Raw genomic sequence first — 21,144 nt, 5'->3', positions numbered from 1 at the left:
TTTTGCTTGAAAAATTATTTAAACAATTGACCATCATTATTGATTATCAAAATAGTTGCCAATTATATTTCTGTCAATCAACTAATCAATTATAAAATTTCAAAACTTCTGCAATTTGCCAGCCCAGTGTCATGTTTAAAGCTAAAAACTAGATGTGTTTGAAAAAGGAAAATAAAAGTAGAGATGTCAGAGGTGAGTAATACGTCAGTAACACTTCACAGTGTTACTTTCCATCAATGTTTAGAAGTTATTTAGAAACAGAAACCATGAAAAAAAAACCCCGGTCAGGCAGGAAACATCTTTGTGGTTCTTTCATTCTAAGCAGAAAAAAAACAACTGTACATGTGCAGTTTCTTGACTGATACTAAACCTGCAACCTGCACAACTAAAAAAAAAAAGTATATGAAGAAAACATGATTAATGAACATTTGTGGACATTTGTCTTTTAGGCTGGCATCTGGCGAAGCTCCTTAGCAAGTTGAAACAGGCCCTGCTGTGGTGTTTGTCATCCTGACTGCTCATCCATCTTCATTAGCGAGCACTGTGGACTTGACAGTGCTTGATGCCTCAGTATCTGCATGATTACTGAAGATAAATAGACTTGAGGTGCTCAGATTTGACATCGCAAAGCATTTGAGCACAGTGGCGAGAACATTTTGAAAAGAAAAAAGAAAAGAGTTCGATGACACATACGAATAGATTTCAGCAAGTCGACTTCTATAGATAGATAGAGTCAATGTTTGATTTTCCGAGCCACAGCACAAGGAAAAACCCGCAAAGCCAAATGTAATCAAAGAGTCTGAAAATGGACTCCATGACAATAACAAAAGGTCCGCTTATTATTTCACCAGAGAGAATCTATTCTTCTCATTTATCTTTGCAGTGTTTGTCTGTGTGACTGTTCCTGTGTGGCCGTTGGGTTTTCTACACTGTATCTTGATACCTGATGCAATCTGTGCCTTGTCTGCTTTGGTCTTTTGAGGAGCTGTCAAAAGAATGTCTGGCCTGTGGAGTTGGGAAACAGGGAGTGCTTATATGTCAATTGATTCATACTGTATTTTCAACAATTGGTCATTCCTGAAGTAATCTTTTCCTTTGAAGAAAATTGCTCAAATGAATTGTAGCTTTGAGTAATTTCCTCCAATTACAGAGATGTCGGCGCAAATCAAGTCAAATATTGCTCATACGGTAAAATGATTAAGAGAGAGAGCTGCTGCACACATCTGGGTGTAAATTGTCTTCATTTCTGTATTGTAAATTATCTCTTTGTAACCATGACTTTATTGGCCACATTGGAACCATGTGATTTCAAGGCCCATTTGCCTTCAATCTGTCAAAGCTGTTTCTGTTTGGACGTCGCTTGTTGTTTTCTGGACACATCGCCGGGTCAGGTCCCGCATTGTTTAAAAGAGCTGTCAGTCATGTGAAGTCATTCATAAAGAAAACAAACACGATGATGTATAAATATGCACTCCCCAACTCACTCGCTCACACCCACAAAGCGCGCTAAGCACATAAACAAACAAACTGCAGGGTGAGAATGAGTGCATAAGAATCGAAAGGAATCCGACTCTTCCTGTGGAGAGAGCTCAGTGATAACAAAACCAGGACTCTGATAAGAACACACACACACACAGACACACACACAGACACACACACACACACACACACACACACACACACACACACACACACATACACACACACACACACGCACACACAATCACTCACACAGCTGCTCTTTCCCAGTCTGATGGGCATGCAGGATGATGAGATAGATAGACCGAGTACTCACACTGAATGCTGCCGGTCCCGGCCCAGGCGAAGGGGTCCAGGCCGGAGAAGTAAGGGGTGGCCTTGCTTAGCATGCAGGAGCCTTGTCCAGACACATCAAAGAGGGGCCGCGGGGCCAGCCCCAGAGCCTCCATACAGTCAAACATGCTCCTCTCAAATCACAGCAACACAACTACAGTCTTCTGCTATTGCTCTGCTGGCTGAGCTGAGCTAACAGGAGAAAAGTGTGTAAAAGCTCAGAAGAAGCTGTGACTCAAAGTAACTTTATGCCCTGCTTGGCCCAGGTGTTCCTTGTCTGTCTGTCTGTCTTGGCCCCTGCCACTGCCCCCTGACCGCCTGTCCCGTCCCTTGCAGACTAAATCTTCTGAATGGACAAAATTCCTCCTCCTCTAGTTCTGTCTGGCTTATTTCTGCTCTACAACCCAAACTACTTTCACCCTCTCTGTTCTCAGATGCTTTCCTTGACTGCTGTAACTGATCTCAGCTCCCCTCTCGCCGGGTCTCTGGGCCTCTCACACTCCGCCACAGACACGGCCAACTATCTGCATGCTCTCTCAGCAGAGAGAAGGGGGGGTGGGGTCGAGGAAGAGGGAGAGGGAGGGACGTAGAGCCTGACCGGGTGTGTGCCTGATCTCTGATTGGCCATGCAACCAATTTTCTCTCCCTCCCTGTTTTTCTCCTTCAAGTTCTCCAACCAGCCTCTTCATATTTCATATTCTGCAAATGAAAACAAACTACCTCGCCTCCCCTGCCTCCCTCATTTGACTCCTTTTTCCTCTCTTTCTTTTCCTGCACTTTAACTTTCTTTTTGTTCTGCCACAATAGGGAACATTGTCTCTCTCTCTCTCAAACAGTACAACTCTGCTACCTTCAGCAAAAAAAAAAAAAAATCGCAACTCCCACCTCGCAGAGACTGTTGGGAACTAGAGCGAGAGGTGCTGAGAGAGAGGTAATTTAGTGAGGGTGTCATTTGTGAATTTTCTCAGCTTTCTCTGTAAATGGACGCACTCCTGTGATTTCTGTGGAGGGACAGCAGGATTAAGTACCTCTCTGAGGTTTAAGTGGTCACAGGAACACACCTGCTAACACAATCCTGCAATTTTCCCAAAATTAAAATCCTAATACCAGAGTTAAATTGTATATGGTGTAAGGTTTTAAATCTAATGAAACAATGAACTGATAAGAACAAAATAACACAGAAAGAAATCCATCAAATGAAACAAAGATTAGAGTGTTTTACGGGTCCATTATTCCTTGATCATATCTGGAAAGAATGTGATTTGATACTTGTATGAAAAATAGAGACACATTTTTTAGTCAATTATTAGAAGTCAGATAGTTTGTAGAGTTTATAAGCAGCTGCTGTCCCATTTAAATGTTTATTGATGATTGAATGTCTGCTTGTATGAATTGTATGCTTATGAGTTGCAAAATTTAACATTTTCCTTGTTTACCTGCTGTGCACTGAATAAAAGTATCTTTTTTGTTGCACTGGCATTGAATTGTAATTAATTAATTTGAGTTATTAGTGTTTAATGGTGTAATTAGTGTACTAATTGAATCTCTGTTATACCTATAATTGGTGCCAAATTACCTGAATCATTCCAGGAAACTTCCTGAAAATTTATTTGGAATTCACAGACCCTTAAAATAAAGTGTTACAGAAGAGAGAAAGAGAGGAAGAAAGAAGTGTTGCAGAGAAGAGAAAGAAAATAAGAAAATACATGAGCAGAACTTTATTCAAACTCATATATTAAAATATAAATGAGAAAGAATACATATAGGGTCTGGCGGGCTTCTATTGGCTCCCTTAATTGGGTCGATTAATGAATAATTCACATTTTTGCTTTTGTTTCACAAATCATTCTCTCTCTTTCTCCACAGCCATCCACCCACTTGTATTGCATGAAGTTTTATTTGTCTCGTGAAGCTTCTCTCTCTCTCTCTTTCCATTTGGTCTTGGCATGTGCGGCTATCTAATTCAATTCTTTCAATCTGGTTCAAATGGATTCAGTTAGCCTCCTGGAGCTTATTGGATACTTGAGTCACACTGAAGTGCGACTCTGCTGCAGGCGAACCACACAGGCCTGGAGTCTGAATAGTTTGTATACTAGACAGCCTGGCTCTCCTCCCTCCCCTCCTTCCCTCGTTCAAGAGGGATGAACTCTGGAAGAAACCCCCACTGGGGCTCTAACCCCCCCCCCTACACACACACACACACACACACACACACACACACACACACACACACACGCACACAGACTTCCCAACTTGTCCTGCCTGTGGCTTCATACGCTGTGTATTCTCATGTGTTACATTTTTCTATTTTCTTTGTTTTTCCCCCTTTGTTTGTTTGTTTGTTTGTATTTCACCCAACCCCCTGAATCCATTTCTTTATTTTTTTGTACTTTACCATGTGTAAGATAACGATATACCCCTTTCTGCTGTTTTTCCTTAAACTTTTTTATAAATCTTTTGAGTTCTCTTCTAGAAACCCCCTGCTTCTCTTGTTTTCAGTGAGTAGAGTTTTTACCTGTCTTTCACCATCATGGCCTGGCACACACACACACACACTCACACACACACACAAACACACATACACACAGTACAATGACACACTGCAGGGAGCAGAGCTGCACAATATCAGCCTGCTGGGCTCTCTCCACACCTTGAGACAATTACCCTCCCCGCCTCGCAGCACCCTGCCCCCTGTTGCTGCTTTGAGGAAAGAGACACACAAATGCAGGGGAATGTGAAGAAGAGAGAAAAAGTTGTCTCATTTTTCTTCACTTTTAACAAAACATAAGTTCACTCCCACTCAGTAAGTTAAGCAAATTGCAGCTCTCTGCCTTTGAAACTTAAAACACGGGACTCCCCGGCCAGCCGTGTCCCTTTCTCCTTCTCCTTCTCTCTCTCTCTCTCTCTCACACACACACACACACACACACACACAACTTGTAAGAGGAGCGAGTCACATTACAAGTATTCACAATCAGGTTCTTCAGCTATTCATCCTGTCGTCATGTCTGACACAAACACACAGAGCTGAACAATGGCCTCTCTCTCTCTGTCTGTCTCTCCACCAGCAGCTCCTCCATCTCGGCCGCAGATATTTGCACAAAGTCTCACTGCGGTCATCAGCGAGCGCACAAATAAGTCACAAATGTGAGGCAAGCAGCGCGAGACCGCTGGTTTGTGATATTCATGGGTGTTGGAATGTGCAGCCTACAGAGTGGCAGTGGAAATGTGTGTGTGTGTGTTTGTGCGCATGTGTGTGTGTGTTCAGACGCACAATTATGTGTGTATGTGCTTAAACAGAGTGCCTGTGATGACAGACACAAAGAAAAACACACAAGCCCCGCTCTGTGCCTTTAGGTTCAAGTTACTAATATCACACTGCACACAGACACACACACACACACACACACACACTCTAAACATTACAAAGAACAAGATGTGACTAGTACAGAAATTACCAAAGGACATTGTGTTCATTTTGGAAAAACACGTCTTTTCCTCGTTATATCACTTTGGGGAGATTTTCTTTTCTTAGTTAAAAAAATGATTTCAGTGTCGACAGAATATTGATTTTAGACCTCATGATAAAAGACGAAAATACATTTTTCCTGAACATTGTGAGAAATATTTACTTATTCCTGAGGAAACCCAGAGATTGTATCACACATTTACACCAATTCCAGGAAACACTGGGTAGAAAACCTCTAGCCAAAAAGTGTGCTCTGCGTGTTCTTGCTAATTCCCGCTGCTATTATAGGAAAAGAAGAGAGAATTTACTGTATGATTGAATACACAGCAGGGAGCTTTTGATGTGGATATCCACTAATTTCAAGTCCAGGGATGTTTTGAGCTTCATCTCATTAGAGAACAAAGTACATTCTTCCACTCACACTGATTAGGACCTGGCTTGAATTAATTTGAAAATTCGACTTAAACCTCTACTGTAATTTTGTGTAATTTTGTTCACTTTGCACTAATGAGAGATAAGTAATTTATCGTAGCTTCACTTAATGGTAAAGAGTAGGCTGTCAGTCTTCCATACTGAAAATAATCAGTACTCAAAAACCATATCCGTGTGCAGCCACAACTATCAGTTTACATAGGAAATGATTTCCACATTTAATAAAAACCTCTTCAAATCTGATACATAAATGTATCAACTCATTTCCCACATTATGTGAAGAGCATGATGAAGACGTGAAAAGATGTAAATGTCTCTTATTTAAGTGAGTTTAAACTTTCTGTGTATGTTAACAGATATTAACAGTAACTTAAAGTAAGAATAAATATCTTGTGTTTGGTGTAAGCTCTCACCTTACTACAGTGATGTAGAAGTGTACACTAAGTACACTCTGACATCACCAGTGTGTATAGTTACAGGCGTGAACTAACAAATTTCTTCTGTTGGTGACGTTTGGTGTGATCAGAAACAAAAAGCTTTTCAGCTCAGTTTTAAAACTTGTACTTTCACCAGACACAGGAAAACTCTTTCTGTTTCATAATAACATTTTTGGAAACTGAGAAATTAAGCTACTAAAGCCAGGAATTTCAACATCCGGAAAGTCATTTTTGAACCCAATGTATTGATCCACAAGTTGATCATCAACTGAAAGATACAGTATATTATTGTACTTTTGCACTATGGATCAATTAACCTATTTTTAAAACTTAGTGAATGCTGATTTAATGTATTTTTGGCAATGTCCAAATGTCACTGTAGCTGATATTTTTAAATTTTAATGTAATTTGCCTAATTCATTTATACATGTTGATCGTACACACATTTCCAGATTTCCTTCCTTCCTTTTTCAGAGAATCACACACACGCACGGACACACAAGCCTCAATTGTCTTATCATTATAAATATAATTACCAAACAGACTGAACACAGAAAACACAGAAGATATAGTGTGTTATTACCAGTATTGGAAGTAATGTGTCACTGTATTTCCACTACTTTTGGAGATAACTAGAAATATAACCAATTACCTTTTCAAATTAAATAATGCAATTACAAGTACTGAAATTTAAATGAGCTCATTACTTTTGTCTTAGGTGAAAATAGTGGACAACTGCAGAGGACAGCAGACAAATGCAGCCTATTTCCTGGTTTTTCCAGTTTATGATCTAATGTCACCCGACCTCATGGTGGCACAAGTGAATCAATCAATCAGCATTAGACTAACTTAGCCCACACAGTGACAGTTCAGGTAATGTGAGCTTGCTGTCCTGGAAATATGGACATTATTTTCCCCTTCTCGAGATCAAGGACAAAAATATACTGGTGAGTTGTAGTGTGTGTGCAGATGATCTATTATCTATTTGGCCTATTAGGATAAGAAATTACTGTCAAATGTCTGAGAAACATTTGTTATTTCATTTTACACTGCCAAGAGTATTAAAAATGACTTGTGTAGTAGTGCTTGTTTTGAAGGCTTGTCAAGGCTACAATAAATATGCCTGTCAAAACATATCCATTGTGTTTTATTGTTCCACTACTTTCTTTCTGTCATAATGATAATGGGTACAATGATAGATAAAATTTGACAGTTGTCTTGTCCCACACTGTGCCACAGCAATACTAAAATAATATAGCTGTGTGCATTAATAAGAGCATTGAAGTAGACATTTAAAAGTAATGCAAAAGTTAGTCTCCCTTGTAATTAATTGCTTCTATATACAGTATTTGGTAAAGTAATTCAATTACTTTTGAGAGAAGTAACTAGTAACTGTAACTAATTACTAATTTTCAGTAACTTGCACAACACTGGTTATTATAGAAATAAGCTTTTAACTTGTATTTTTGATTATTTTAAAATGACGACACTGGTCTCATTGCTACCAGGAATTAAATAACTTTCAAAATCGTCAGTTTTATTCTAGACTTTTGTGACAATCTGCTCTTTCTTTGCTGTTGGCCTCTATTTTCAACTATACAATGCCATTAAATCTATAATAAAGAAGTGATATACAGATATACTGTATGTACCTGCCAGTCTCTGTGGGCCTCTTTCATCTGTAACGTGTGTTTACCCATATGGTCTATCCTGACTGACATAATGCCGTCCTTTATATCTCTCCGTCTGTCTGTATATGTAATAAAGTACCAGAGGCAACATGTCAAAGATGTAATCACATAGCTACTAGCCTGATGAACGATATGTTGCTATAGGCCCGAGACTCCAGAAACTGACTGGAGATCAACAGATAACAGCTGCTCAGTGAACACATTATCTATGTGAGCACAATGACACACACTCACACAGGCCCACACACACACACATAGATTGACAGGCGTGTTCAGCGTGTATTTGTACACTTGATGAACATCTTAACAGGGTATTAGGCACTTCATAAACTTGTCTCTGTGTGAAATGTTTCATTTGGACACTGCACAGTCTGTCACCTTATTGCTGCCTTGCTCTTTTGCTCCTCCCCTGGGATTACTGCAACATGGATAAAGGCTTATCCAGCTAGTTTGGGACATGACTTAAACATACATACAGCGGTCAGATGTAGGAGTTTGACTAACATGGAGATAGTAGTGTTCATATAAACACACTAATGGGTTTAAGTTGATATATGAAGCAATGATAATGATGAGGAAATGATCTACTGTTAAAAGAGGAAATATTAATAACATTACTTATATTCCCTTGCTTTGTCAAACTGATGTTTTGCTGCTCATCTATACATGGGTTACCCTTGTTAGTACTAAGACTGGTGCACAAACAAACCTTTAGCTGGTCTCTGTGACTTTAAGCATTTATAACAAGCCCAGCTGTATTATAAACTGAAACTGCAACAAGATAGCATTGTAGGTAAACGATACTGCAGATTGTGAGGATCAAAATTATCTGCTGTGCCCCTGCAATGTTCAAGTCAAGTCATTACAATAAAAGCCAGGAAAAGAAGAGGAATAAAGGGAGATTAAGGGAAGAAGTAAATGCTTCTTTTTTTTAATTTTATTTTTTAGAGAAGAGTAAATCAGAGCAACTCACTGTCTCTGAAGTTGCTCACTAGTCATAATGAAGTGCAATAGCGCCCCCTGTAACTCAAAAATGGGAAGTCTCAATCTAAGACATTGCTTTTGCAAGTTGAAATGAGAAACTCCTGTCTCCTTTTAAATCTGTTACTATCTGTTCTCCACTTTCATGGACAGCAGCACATTACAAAAGGGACAATGTTATGTTTGCTGGTTTTTTTCCACCCTGGTCTCTCTGCCATCTGCCTGGTTCACCACATGGAAAAACTCTCCTCTCTTCTCTTCTCCTCTCCTCTCTTCTCCTCTCCTCTCCTCTCCTCTCCTCTCCTCTCCTCTCATCGCATGATTTAAAGGCTGATTATAACCTCAAATTGGCCCTGAAGACTTTTCCAAAATCTTGGAGAGTCTCATCTGTTTTACAAAGAACAGGGCAGTTTATGTCATGGGGATTCTGCACACTATCTTGTCATGTGATGTGGGATTCAGATTTCTTGCCTCCTGGTTGAACCTCAGACCAGCTGGACCCCTCATGATTATATCAAACAAGTTTGACTTTTAGCAATGGAATCTGAACAATTTGAACGTGACACTTTCAACCCTGAGTGTGTTGAGTTTCTCTGGATATAATCTGCAAATTATTAAAAGTGCTCTTGTGAGTCCTCTCATAGTCATTTCGGAGTTGACAGGTTAACTGAGGGCACCAGACGGTTGATTTGCAAAGAAATGTCTTACTATTCTTTCCAGACTCATGAAAACTTGTCTTTCAGAGAAATATATTCTATTACAGTGACGTATGACAAATCTCGACAGTTGTTTGTGTATGTTATGTAAATGAATAATTCATTTAGTTTGTTACTCACACAGTGCAGCCATCTCTTTAGGAAGGTCTGCCCCAAACCGACCGAAGAGGTTGCTGCTGGCCAGCAGGTCAAAGGGGGAGTGGCTCCGCATAGAGTTAAAGGTGAACGGGTACATAGCACGGGGGAAGCCAGTCATGTGACGCACTTGGTGCTCCCTATTGGTTGCCATGGTGAAAAGTGCTGCTGGTGGTTCAGGTGACTTCTGTCTGACTGTCTCGCTGTTTCTTCTTCCTGCGTCTTCATCAGGGGCCTATGGTGAGTTTGAAATGGGCTGGTGCCATTCAGCCCGAGTCAGCTGCTGGCCTCTGCGCTGTCGGGCCACAGAGAGGTGTGACGGATGCTGATGAGGGAATACCAGGAGCCAAGAGAACGAGGCTGGGTAAGACGGCCGCAGGTCCAAAGTCTGTAGGAGAGGAGGGAAGAGAGGGGTTAGACACTGGAACCAACCTACAGAGCACAGTGGCTTCCTAACTTACCTAAAGTCAATTAGGACAACTCAAACAAAAATATCGATCATTTTCTGTTACCAAAACAATACCTGACATACCTCAAAAGCAAACTCAAGACAAGAAGAGCGATGAGGAAGAGGGAGAACGAAAAGAGAGTGATGAAGAAACAGTTGAGGGAGCAGAGAAGCAGAGACACTTTTCTACTGCTTTTTGTCCGTCTTCCAAGTAGTGCAATGATTTCAGGCAATGCCATATGTTTTCAATCAGCAGAACTGTATTATAAAGGGTCTCTCTGTTCCCTCTGCCAGCCTGACTCTAGCCAGCCTGCCAGAGAACAGCCAGCCACAACATGGGTACAATTAACCCTTCACAACAACCGGCACACATAACCTACTCATTCTCACTGCACCCCACACCAGAAACCCTTCCACTTTGCTGAAGGTTTCTGACGATCACAACGTCCCACCTTTTCTGCCTCTCACTGGACTCCCGCTGTGCCTCTGTGACCCTGTCAATAAGTTATATGAGGGCAGCCCTCTCCTCTTGTTTCTCTATGACTTTCTCATCCCCTTCAGTGATTTCATGAGTGGGTGGAGCCTAACTCTCTGCGGTGGAGCTGTGGTAAATACAGCTCGGCCAAAGAATGTCTTGTTGTTTTGGGCCTGCTTCAGCATGGGAATCAAACACCCAGGGTGGGTGAGAGGCAAGAGTGAGAGAAATTTGAATTTACAAATGTCTTTCATTGAACGAGGATATCAGCAGAAATACATGCTAAATTCTGCAGAGCAGAAAAAAAACTTTTATGATATAATACATTAGCAATCCCCTGTTCCTGTATCTCATTTGTGCAGCGTTACACAGACTAGCTCAGGTACATAAAGTACACACAATCAGTCACATACAGCAGCTTGTCAATTATAGTACTACTGCAAAGGGTCGCCCCGTACCTGATTTAAAGTAAACTGTTCCACATGTGGAGGAAAAATACTGGCCGTAGCAAAGCCCCTTTACAGGACAGAGACATGCGCACTCACACACACACACACACACACACACACACACACACACACACACACACACACATGTGGTCACCCACAAGCAATACTTCTTAATTTAGCAAGAATAAATTTCACAGCTTCCATCTTAAAGGGTCAGTTCACCCAAATTACAAAAAAAAAAAAAACAACAACATATTTTCTCACTTACCTCTTGTGGTAGTTAGCCATGCAAATAGTTTTATTTGCCCACATTTTTGTCTAAAAACAATGTCCCCGTTACTCTGGATAATCCAGACTTCAGTTTAGAGAGTTTTTACACAGAAATAGCTCCAGTTAAAAGTGTTTACAACCATTCACTTCAGAGGTTTGCAAAATCTGGTATAAATACCTCCAAAAATGGCTGGATAGCTAAATGCCACTTGAGCTAAATGAAGAAATGTGTTTACTCTGATGTAGACATGGTTTACGTCAAAACATTAATTACTGAACTTTATCTTATTATTATTTATTAACGGTGTGCTCCAGACATCATCACTCCAGATACAGACAAAACGTGTTTGCGGGTTTTTGATTTGGGTGAACTAACACTTTAATGTACCTGACTGGTGATTCAAACATTTATAATGTCATCAGAACAGAGTCTTGTTGTCTTGTTGTTGAGTTCTTCATACGCGAATAGGTAAAAATACATTTTCTGGTATTCTTACTCTTATGCAAATTAATCATGTAAGCACAATAAGACAGTTTTCTGTTGGATATGAGAACTTTTTAGACTATATGGATTAATGCAGTCTAACATAACAGTCCTGGAATAATTTCTGCTTTCATGAAAGTTACTGAAGGAAACTGTTTTAGAGGGATGTTGATTCAACTTTGTGGTCTGAGGCTGTAGTTTGTGGTTCTGCTATTGTGTTGTGTTATACTGGGAAGTGTTTCTAATATTTAGTCTACCCTCACTGCAATAGATAAAATATTAGACCAACCAATCAAGTATGTGCTACTATTATTAGAGTAAAAAATTCTCCTACATCCTTTTGTTATTTGAGCACACACGCACATTCACACACAAAGCCACAAAGTCAGCGCAGTGAGTGTTGTTTTTAAAGTCATATTTCCCATATTGACATATTTTCTGTAACTGCTTGGCTCTGCTGTGGTTTTTCTTCACTGTGAGGGCCAGTCAGGGAGAGTCCCTGCAACTATTTTCACAAAGAACTTCTGTGTTTGACAATCAAAGAATGTCAAACACATGCTGGACCAAGTGTGTAGTGATTTAAAAAAGTGATTACATACATGCACTGGTGTGGAATGTCACATTTAAAAAAAACACAAAAAAAAACTTTCATACACATGCCTGCCTACAAACAGGCACATACAAGCACAGACATGTAGCCTGCAGAAGTGAACATACACAGATGTTCTGTGACTTTAATCATGTTCATGGGCAAGTAATCAGTGGAAAACACACCACGTTCACACATGCTGAAGCACCATTGAAAGCTGCAATTGACCTTGAAGAATGGAGGAGTAAATATAGGATGGAGGATCCTTCCACAGATGTAGGTTTCGAGTCGCTCGACTTCAAGTTTACTCTTTAACCAATCAAATTCAAAGACCTAAATCACTAGTATGAAAGCCAGATGTATAAAAGGATTGGGATGAAGAAAAAATAAAGTGTCGAAAGCTGAAAAAAAAAGATAGAGGGGAAAGAAAGAAAGAAAGAGAGTTTTAAGCATCTGGCAGGCCATGTGTAAGACGTGAACAGAGTCCTATTAATTAGAGCCATACTGGAAACTGGATTAATAAGAGAAAGAACGGACTGTGGTAAAGCAGCATGGGAGGAGGGTGAAAAGCGGGCAGAAAACATACATAAAAATAAAGAAAGAGATTTATTTCCAGTAATAAAATATGAAATAATGTGCGCCCAAGCCAAGGAATGGTTTCTTTCTCTCTAATGAGTAACACCCTCCGCCCCCTTGCTCTCCCTCCAGGGGGAATACACCTTGGGTAGGGCAACAAAAGCAGTGCTGTGTCTCCGGGCCTCCAGGCCTCAATGCTGCTTTTATGAGACCTGGCTGGGTCAGGTCAGACTGGGTCACCTGGTCCTGGTCCTGCTGACACACGGACACACACACACACACACATGTACACACAAACACACATCTGATGCTCCCTTTTCCCAGACAATGGGGATTAAAAACAGCTTTGGTGTAAAAACAATGGGGCTTTCCATCTCACTGTCTTTTTCAACAAGCAACTAAATACAGTATTATCAACTTTGTTTGTTTTCATATAATTTCCACTGTCCATCAGTTCAAATGACATTGTTATTTTTTTAAATAAAAGTTTTAAGTGCTTATTAGGAGAATCATCTGGATCTGGTTATCCTGAGTTTAAATGTGACTAAATTTTATGGTTTTTTCCAACCGAAATCAGCTTGTGGTTACAGTTATGAAACCGCACATACACACACAAACACAAACACACATACACACACATACAAGATCCACAGTCACACTATAACGCCTTAAACAGGAAAACAACTACATTCACACAACACTTTTCCTCTTCGTCCTATTTCAGTCTGCAAACAACAAAACTGTGTTTCACAGCCAGCATCTGGTCAGGAGTCAGACAGAAAGCCCTGTTACGAACATTACTTTTGTTTGGCAGACACTTTTCTCCAAAGCAACGTAATTTTTTTCCCCCCTACACACATTCAGAGCAATTTGGAGTTCAACGTCTTGCTCAAGGACACTTTGACATGTAGAGAGGAGGAGTGACGATTAATGGGGTTAAACCTCCATTCATTCTCTGCCTGCTCTCTGTGATCACCTACACAGCCTAATCTATCATTTAGTAGTTCACATTTACATATTCTTCTATTTCTGTTGTCAGACAATGAAACAAGAAAAAAATGTGCAATTTGGTTGCAGATCATAAAAGCTACATGTTAACCTGAAGGTTTCACTAAGATGTCATGCAAATTAAAGCTGCAACAATTAATCAATTGATTGATTAGTCCATCGACAGAAAATTAATCAGCTACTATTTTGATAACAGAATCATTATTATCTCCTCCAGGAGGAGATCATGTGTTTAGTCATGTGTGTCTGTGTGTGTATCTGCAGCTAATCTCTCATACTACTGGACACATCAGCCTGATTTTTTTTGTGCACATTTATGCTCAAGGACCTCTTGTAGTTGCAGTGATTCACAAGTGTTGAAAAGCCTATTGTATAATGTGTTTTGTACCGCTGACTCCTTACTTCTCTTAACCAGCCGGTAGAAGCTGCAAGTGATCAACAATTGCAGCAAAAGGCATTTCCGGCAATCCGCTAGACTAACAACGAACATGTTACAGGCCACATTTTGGCCTTTGTTGTGGCTCAAAAATTGACATCCATTGAAAAGTTTGGTCTCATCTTGAACAGGAGCAGCTGCAGATTAATTACATACCCGATATATTATGATCCACTAAGGTTAAACACAATACGAGATTAATAAATCCCTGTTTTTGTTAGTTTCATCACCATCTTGACTGTAAGGGAGCTGGGAGGGACAACTGAGTGAGATTCAACTCTTCTTTGTTTGAGAGGGAGGGGTTTTATTTTGTGTGATGTGTTACAACAAAATGTTCTAAATAAATAACTATGTTTATATCGAGAAGTTTGGACTTATCGCCCTGTTTATTGTTAGCTTATTAAGTTTATACAGCTAGGAAAAACCCAGGAGGAAACCCGGTTACAAAACCATCACACTATTCTATGCATCTTAAAGAAATCCGAGACTATACATGATGCCTCCAGACACACCTGGTGGAGATCTGCACTCCACTGAGTGCACTCTTCTAGTTTTAGTCATTTTTTAAGTGTAAATGTCAAACATTTGTTGGTTGCAGCGTCTGAAATGGGATAATTTGAAGCTTTTCTGTGTCATACATGATAGTAAACTTATCTTTGGATTTTGGACTGTTGATATGACAAAACATGACATTTGAAGACGTTAACGGCCACTTTTCTCTATTTTCTGACAATTTATAGACAAACCAATTAATCAAGAGAATAATCTAAAATAGTCATTTTCAGACTTATCCTTTTCGGGAATCTTTATTTGTAAAATACTAATGGTGAAGAAAATGCTTGCTTAGTGGGCCCAAATGCTGAGAAAATGATGCGTTTTCATATTTAGTTGGCTTAGTGTGAACGTATCCTGGACCGTGTTATTAGACTCTGTCCAGACAACGTCTCTTTGACTTTGACAGGTTTGCTTTATAATTAATGACTCATCACTTTTCTAACTCTTTTTTTATGTGTTTACGTACAGTACATAATAAAAAATCTTGCGTGACATTATGGCAGTAAATATGAAACACAGCTTCTTTTTTTTTACGTCTCTCTGGTGTATTAAGACTTTTGGTTACATTTTCAGTTGGATTTTTCTGCACATTATGAAAAAATGCCCTGTTGGTCACATAGAAATGCACATTTAAAGCTAAATACACAACTGGAGATAGTGTGGTGCAATGTTTTCAGAGAAATAGAAGACTGGAGAATTACAGTTAAGTTTTATAGTATAATGAGACTCTTAGCTGAGAAATGTGTGGTTGTAGGGAGTCTGTGTCACTCAGTCAGTGGATGAACTGTGACCATGGTTAAAGAGTTCGGAGAATGAAGCTCATTCAGGGTGCATAAGTTAATAAAAAATACTTGTTTAGAACTGGCAGTACACTTGACTATCAGTGTAAAAGGTTAATGCATCTGGCAAAACATAATCTCATAAACATCTTTGACAAACACAGATGGTCTCATTACACTAGACTAATTAGCTGCATGGAAAAGCGGTAACGGCATAAGTTTTAAAACACTGAACTTAGTTTTCCTTCTTTGCTTCGTCACTCTCTCCAAGTTATTCTTTATTAAAAGTAACTCATTAAAGTACATCTGTGTTCATTCTGTGTGGTTTCTTGATATAGGATTAGGGGCAGGTTCCACTCTTTTCCACATTACACTAGTTATAAATGGAACCATGATTAGCGTTATTAATTGTGAGTCAACAATCATTTCTTTGACACAGTTCTGACTGAGGTAAACACTGTATTTTTATGGCAAAGTTTCACAGATGTGTTGCACAATAGGGAATTTTCCAATTGTGTAATAAGACAGAAAAATGAGCACGTTGCCAGGTTTTATGAGTTCAAACAGAAAATTTCTTTATACAGTACAGCATTGAATTATGGAAGAAATTAGGTAGAACATTACAAACAGTTCAAGCTAAATGTTAACATGGAAACACTGAAACTGTGGTGACACAGAGGTGACATAGCTCAGTGATGCTTGATGATTAAGTCTTAGCTGTTTTAAGATGATAAAAAACTGCTTGACATTTGACTGTGTCTCGCTGTGTCTAAATTCAATGATATTCTCACATCTGTCCAACGGTTTTACTATCTGGTCCCAGGCCAACCAGTCAGTAATCAAATCCATAGAGAGTCTTTAAAGTCAGGCCTTGAAAATCTTGCATAAAAGGCAAACAAGGTGCCATCATTGCTGCATTTTAAGTAAATTAAAGATTTTAAGTTTTGCAAACTTTATTGATTTTCATTATGTAAAGCTTGTGTTTACATCAAGAGTCTACAGAGCCGCAGCAGATCCACCAGAGCAGCTTCTAGCGGCAACTATAAAGTCTCATTCTGCAAAACATCTTTTGCTCAGACAGCTTTTTATGTCAAAGGAGCAAAATCCTGGAATTCGCTAGCTGATCATTTGAAATTTCCTGCAAACTTCACCACTTTTAAGAGAGCTACCTGGTTAAATCAGCAACAAACCTGTATCCATGTCTGGTTTTCTGTAGCTATATTACTGAATGTGTGCTTTACTGTATCATGTTGTACTCAGTTTACCTTCTGTATACATCACTGTTTTAATCTCATACTTTCACAAAAGCCCTTCCAGCAACGGGTGTTGCAAATTAGCAATCTGCCGTAAACACTATGTATCCTTGCATCGGATAGCTGTTTTCATTTTGACTATGTGCGCTGTATCTGTCCCTATCAAATAAACCATAAATAAATAAATAAATAATGCTTGGAGGAACTCCAGTGACTACAAACTAGAACCAGGGGGTATGAATGCTCTGCTCCACATTGTACAATGATCTCCTTTATTTTGTTTGATCATGTGGTGGATTAGTCCTCAATGCTAGCATATCAGATGGATTACATGATGATGGGTTGTTTTGTTTTTTTTCCCCTGTCCTTAAAAGCGTGTTCACCCCAGTGAGAGTGTGAACACTTTTCTAAGACTTTACTGTAAAAGACTGTTTATCTGATGAGAAACACACTTTGATCCTTTGGACTGAGAACAGGCCACATGGACCCAAACGTCCTTCACTCTGCATTTTAATTTGCCTCCTGTCAGTAAATAGAAAATAAAAAATTGTGTTTTTTCTCATCCCAACTATTTAGTCATGTTTCCAAATTTCCAGAGTGTGGAATTTATCCAGTACGATGTGAGTAAGCTGGAAAACAGGCGGGTATTCGATGGTAAAGTGTCTTTCTGAATTTGTTGGCTCAGTCATGTTGTGTCGTTCTTTTGTGGATATGAGCTTTGCTTATCTGCTGTGCTTTCTATGAAATATATTTTGCAATCGTCAGTGGAATATCAAGAAAGTAGTCAATGTTTTATGTACTCAGCCACTTGCACAACAAAGACACGTTTAAAGATTAGTGTAGAGTTTGGTGTTTCTGTTCTAAAAACAACGTATGGCTTTGCTCAGCTTGCAGAAACCGTATGTAGGGGAGCAAACGTAAAAAACACAGTGTCTACTTTTGAAACACTATAGTCTCATATGTATGACACCTATAAAGGACAGTGTGAACTGTAGGGCAGTCTGAGTGCAAAAACAGCCCAAATGCAGGGAAAAATGTAACTTCAGCAGGGACAATTAGCTGTAAACCATAAAACCACAATTAAATGTGGCTTATTCTTGGAGAATGAAGCCAGAGATGAGCTGTGCTGAAAACATAGAGCAGAAAATGCACATCCTGACACACAGAAACCATTACAGAGGAGAAAAAACAGAGACACCATCACCCACAAACAACATAATTAGATTTTTCAACAAATGGCCATACTATATTTTATGTCAAACTGACGGGTAAAAATGTCTTTTGAGGAATACAAACACTGCTGAGCCATAAAGCATCAGTTGTCTGACAGTCATTTTATGACCGCATAATGTTTTTGGCTGTGGTAAACACATATTTTCAATTGATGCGAGCCATTATGTTGTTAGCTCAGTCCAGAATGTACACACAGATGTATGTATTAGGCCCCAAAACAATATTTGATATCTATTTTCCAAACTTCTTTCACACTGATTGTCAGACATTCATCTTATTAAAATGATTTCCAGTAAACAGGATCTTCTTCACTCAGTTTAACTGAGAGCCTCTAAAATCTGAGGGGGACTGAGTTAATAATTTGTTTGACTACATTGATGGCTTAACTTTACCTTTACATCCAAAACTGGAGTTACAGTCTTCAATCCTATCGACAGTAAATCTACCAAAGGAGAATCACAGATTACGCTTTAGAGATGTTTATGAACACAACCACAATTCCCAGCAAAAGCATCTAGTTATGCTGGAAGACTATCCTCAATATCGCAAGAAGTCCATCAATAGAAATAACAAAGAATCAATAAAGAGTCAATAAAATTACATGACAAACCATATGGACTTCCATGGCGTTTTATGAAAGTAATTTGTGACGTCTGCTCTGGAAAAACTAAAACAGCATGTTTCCATAAAATACACCACCGATTAAAGCTTTTCGTATTAAAAAAATCTACAAACTACTGTCTAACGGAGGATGTAATAGAGAGGGTATTGCAAATTTTGAGCTTTATAAATAAATCCAATAGGTTTTCAATTCATCATATGATGTATATTCTCATTGTTTATTAGTTTTATGTTTTTTATTTATGTAAGGTGTCTATAAGTATCTAGAAAAGATCTCTGTAAGTAAAATGTATTTAGAGCAGAAATGGTTCGTCAGTTAACCAGTTAATCTGTCACCAGAAAATCATTTGGCAACAATATAGAATATCAATCATTAAACCAATTTCTTTTAGCAAAAATATCAAAATCCAGTGGTTCCAGCTTCTTTGGTGTGCATATTTGCTGTTTCTTTAACTCTGTTATGATAGTAGATAGATATACAGTATATACAGCACCAGTCTACAGTGTTGACTGGTACCTTATAAAGTAAACATATTGGGTTTTGCCATTTTCTGATATTTTATGGACCAAACAATTCATTGATTATTTGAGAAAATAATGAAGAATGAAGAATAAAAATAATCTTTTGTTGCAGCCCTAAATGTGTTGTTATTATTGTTAATGTGGATTGCTGTTAGCTGCTACCTTGGCAACAACTTCTGGATGTAGGGTCCATATTAAAAAATGCAATTAACACATGTTTACACTTACACTACAGCATATAATGGAGTTACAGTGATAATCTCCACCCAGTAGAAAATCCCCACAGGCACTCTCCACAAAAACAGTCTTCTTTCACTCTTTACCAGAAAGTGTCACTTGACTCTTCAATAACTTATAGCTTTACTCTTGTAAACAGCTCTAAACTGTTCAATATACTTGGAATAACACAGTGTGAGTTATGTGTTAGCGGTGCTAATGGGGATGATGTTGCTGATAGTAATGTTTCATAAAACACACAATGATATCATTATGTGGAGCCAACCCTGTGGGCTGCAGAAGGTCTCCAGGTCGAAGCCGGGGTCAGCCCCTGTCGCTCCAGGCTCGGGAGCCCGGCCATGGGTCAGGCCTAATTGAGGCATTTAGTAGGCAGCTTTTCATTTAGTATTAAAGTGAAAAGTGAGTCTAAAACCCTGTGAACCCCCCACCGTCTCCCTCTCTCGCACACACACAGACTCAGTGTAGTGACTGACACGATCTGTGCCTTGCTGTTCCTTTACAGAGGGGATTAGAAGTGTGTTTAAAGGACTTGTAGCCTGTGCTGAAAAGCAGCCTCAGGCCATGATTAAACATACTGAGAAACTCTTTGGACACACTGAAACACATTCAGCCTTGAATTTTTTTTGAAAAAGTGCAGCGAAAGCAACAACGAATGTTACAAGTGACTTCCAAATCTCTGAAGCCAATTGGGCATGTCAAACCAAACCACAGCCAGTGCATGGCTCTCACCAAAATCTCTCTAAATAACTCTTCCACGGACAATATGTAATTCTGCAGAACAAGAAAACATTTGTGTCCTCAGCTCTCAAAAAAACAAGTAGCAAACGCTTGGGTCTTTGTTTGGGAAGTTCCAAGTTTCCATTTATATGAAACGACCAAGAGAACAACCCCCGAACAAAATCGAACTCAGCTGACACGGACCAGCAAAGAAGAATTTTTTTTTTTTCATATTGAGCAAATAGAGGAGAAAGAAGTCAGTGAGACAGACAGCAGGAGACAGAAAAAGAGAGGAGCCAGACAGCCTTCTCAGCCTGAGGGGATGTCATTCTTGAAAAGCATAGAGAACAAAGATGAGATTGGTAAAACAGTTAAAAGAGTCATATCCAACACACCCAAAACCATGCACATACAAAGTTTCTTCTCTAAATGATGAAACCAAAGAAGAAAAAAAAAGGACTTAACCAAGAGCAGATGCATCCACCCTAAATCATATATTTTATAAGCTGAGAAAGTTAAGTATTAGTAGCTTAGTCTGACCTGGGACCAGAGTTCACTGAGGAGCCGACACTCCACAGATGTCCACTGACAGAGAAAATGATCAAGTGATGACAAAATCAAACCCATTCAACCAGACAGAAACCAAAAGAGAGAAGAGAAGTTATGTTTAGATTGAGTGAGTCACTCTCTGTTTTCCAGAGTGTGATCTGTTATATATTATGTGCTGTTTACACCCAGCTGTTTGTGCCCTACTTGTAGACTCGTCACCTATCCCTGCGGATGTGCTGATGAACATTCCCTCATACATTAAGGAAAATT

The 21,144-nt window shown here is 39.2% G+C and overlaps 1 protein-coding gene across 4 annotated transcripts in view; it reads right to left on the bottom strand.

The window, feature by feature from the left end:
• LOC137181703 (retinoic acid receptor gamma-A-like) overlaps positions 1 to 21,144 on the bottom strand; it is a 52,406-nt gene that overhangs the window by 15,486 nt on the left and 15,776 nt on the right. For 3 of the 4 annotated variants that reach the window (XM_067587586.1, XM_067587588.1, XM_067587585.1), the window contains one exon: positions 9,659 to 10,061. In XM_067587586.1, the coding sequence (XP_067443687.1) occupies positions 9,659 to 9,827 (169 nt within the window). In that variant the 5' untranslated portion in view covers positions 9,828 to 10,061. Of the gene's footprint in view, positions 1 to 1,795; positions 2,648 to 9,658; positions 10,062 to 21,144 lie in introns of those variants that run through there. The other variant, XM_067587587.1, reaches the window with a different exon arrangement.

The sequence above is a fragment of the Thunnus thynnus genome, chromosome 4 (genome assembly GCF_963924715.1).
Source record: "Thunnus thynnus chromosome 4, fThuThy2.1, whole genome shotgun sequence".
NCBI classification, from domain to species: Eukaryota; Metazoa; Chordata; class Actinopteri; order Scombriformes; family Scombridae; genus Thunnus; species Thunnus thynnus.
Note: the sequence above shows the minus strand (reverse complement) of the source record. Positions and strands in the feature narration are given on the sequence as shown.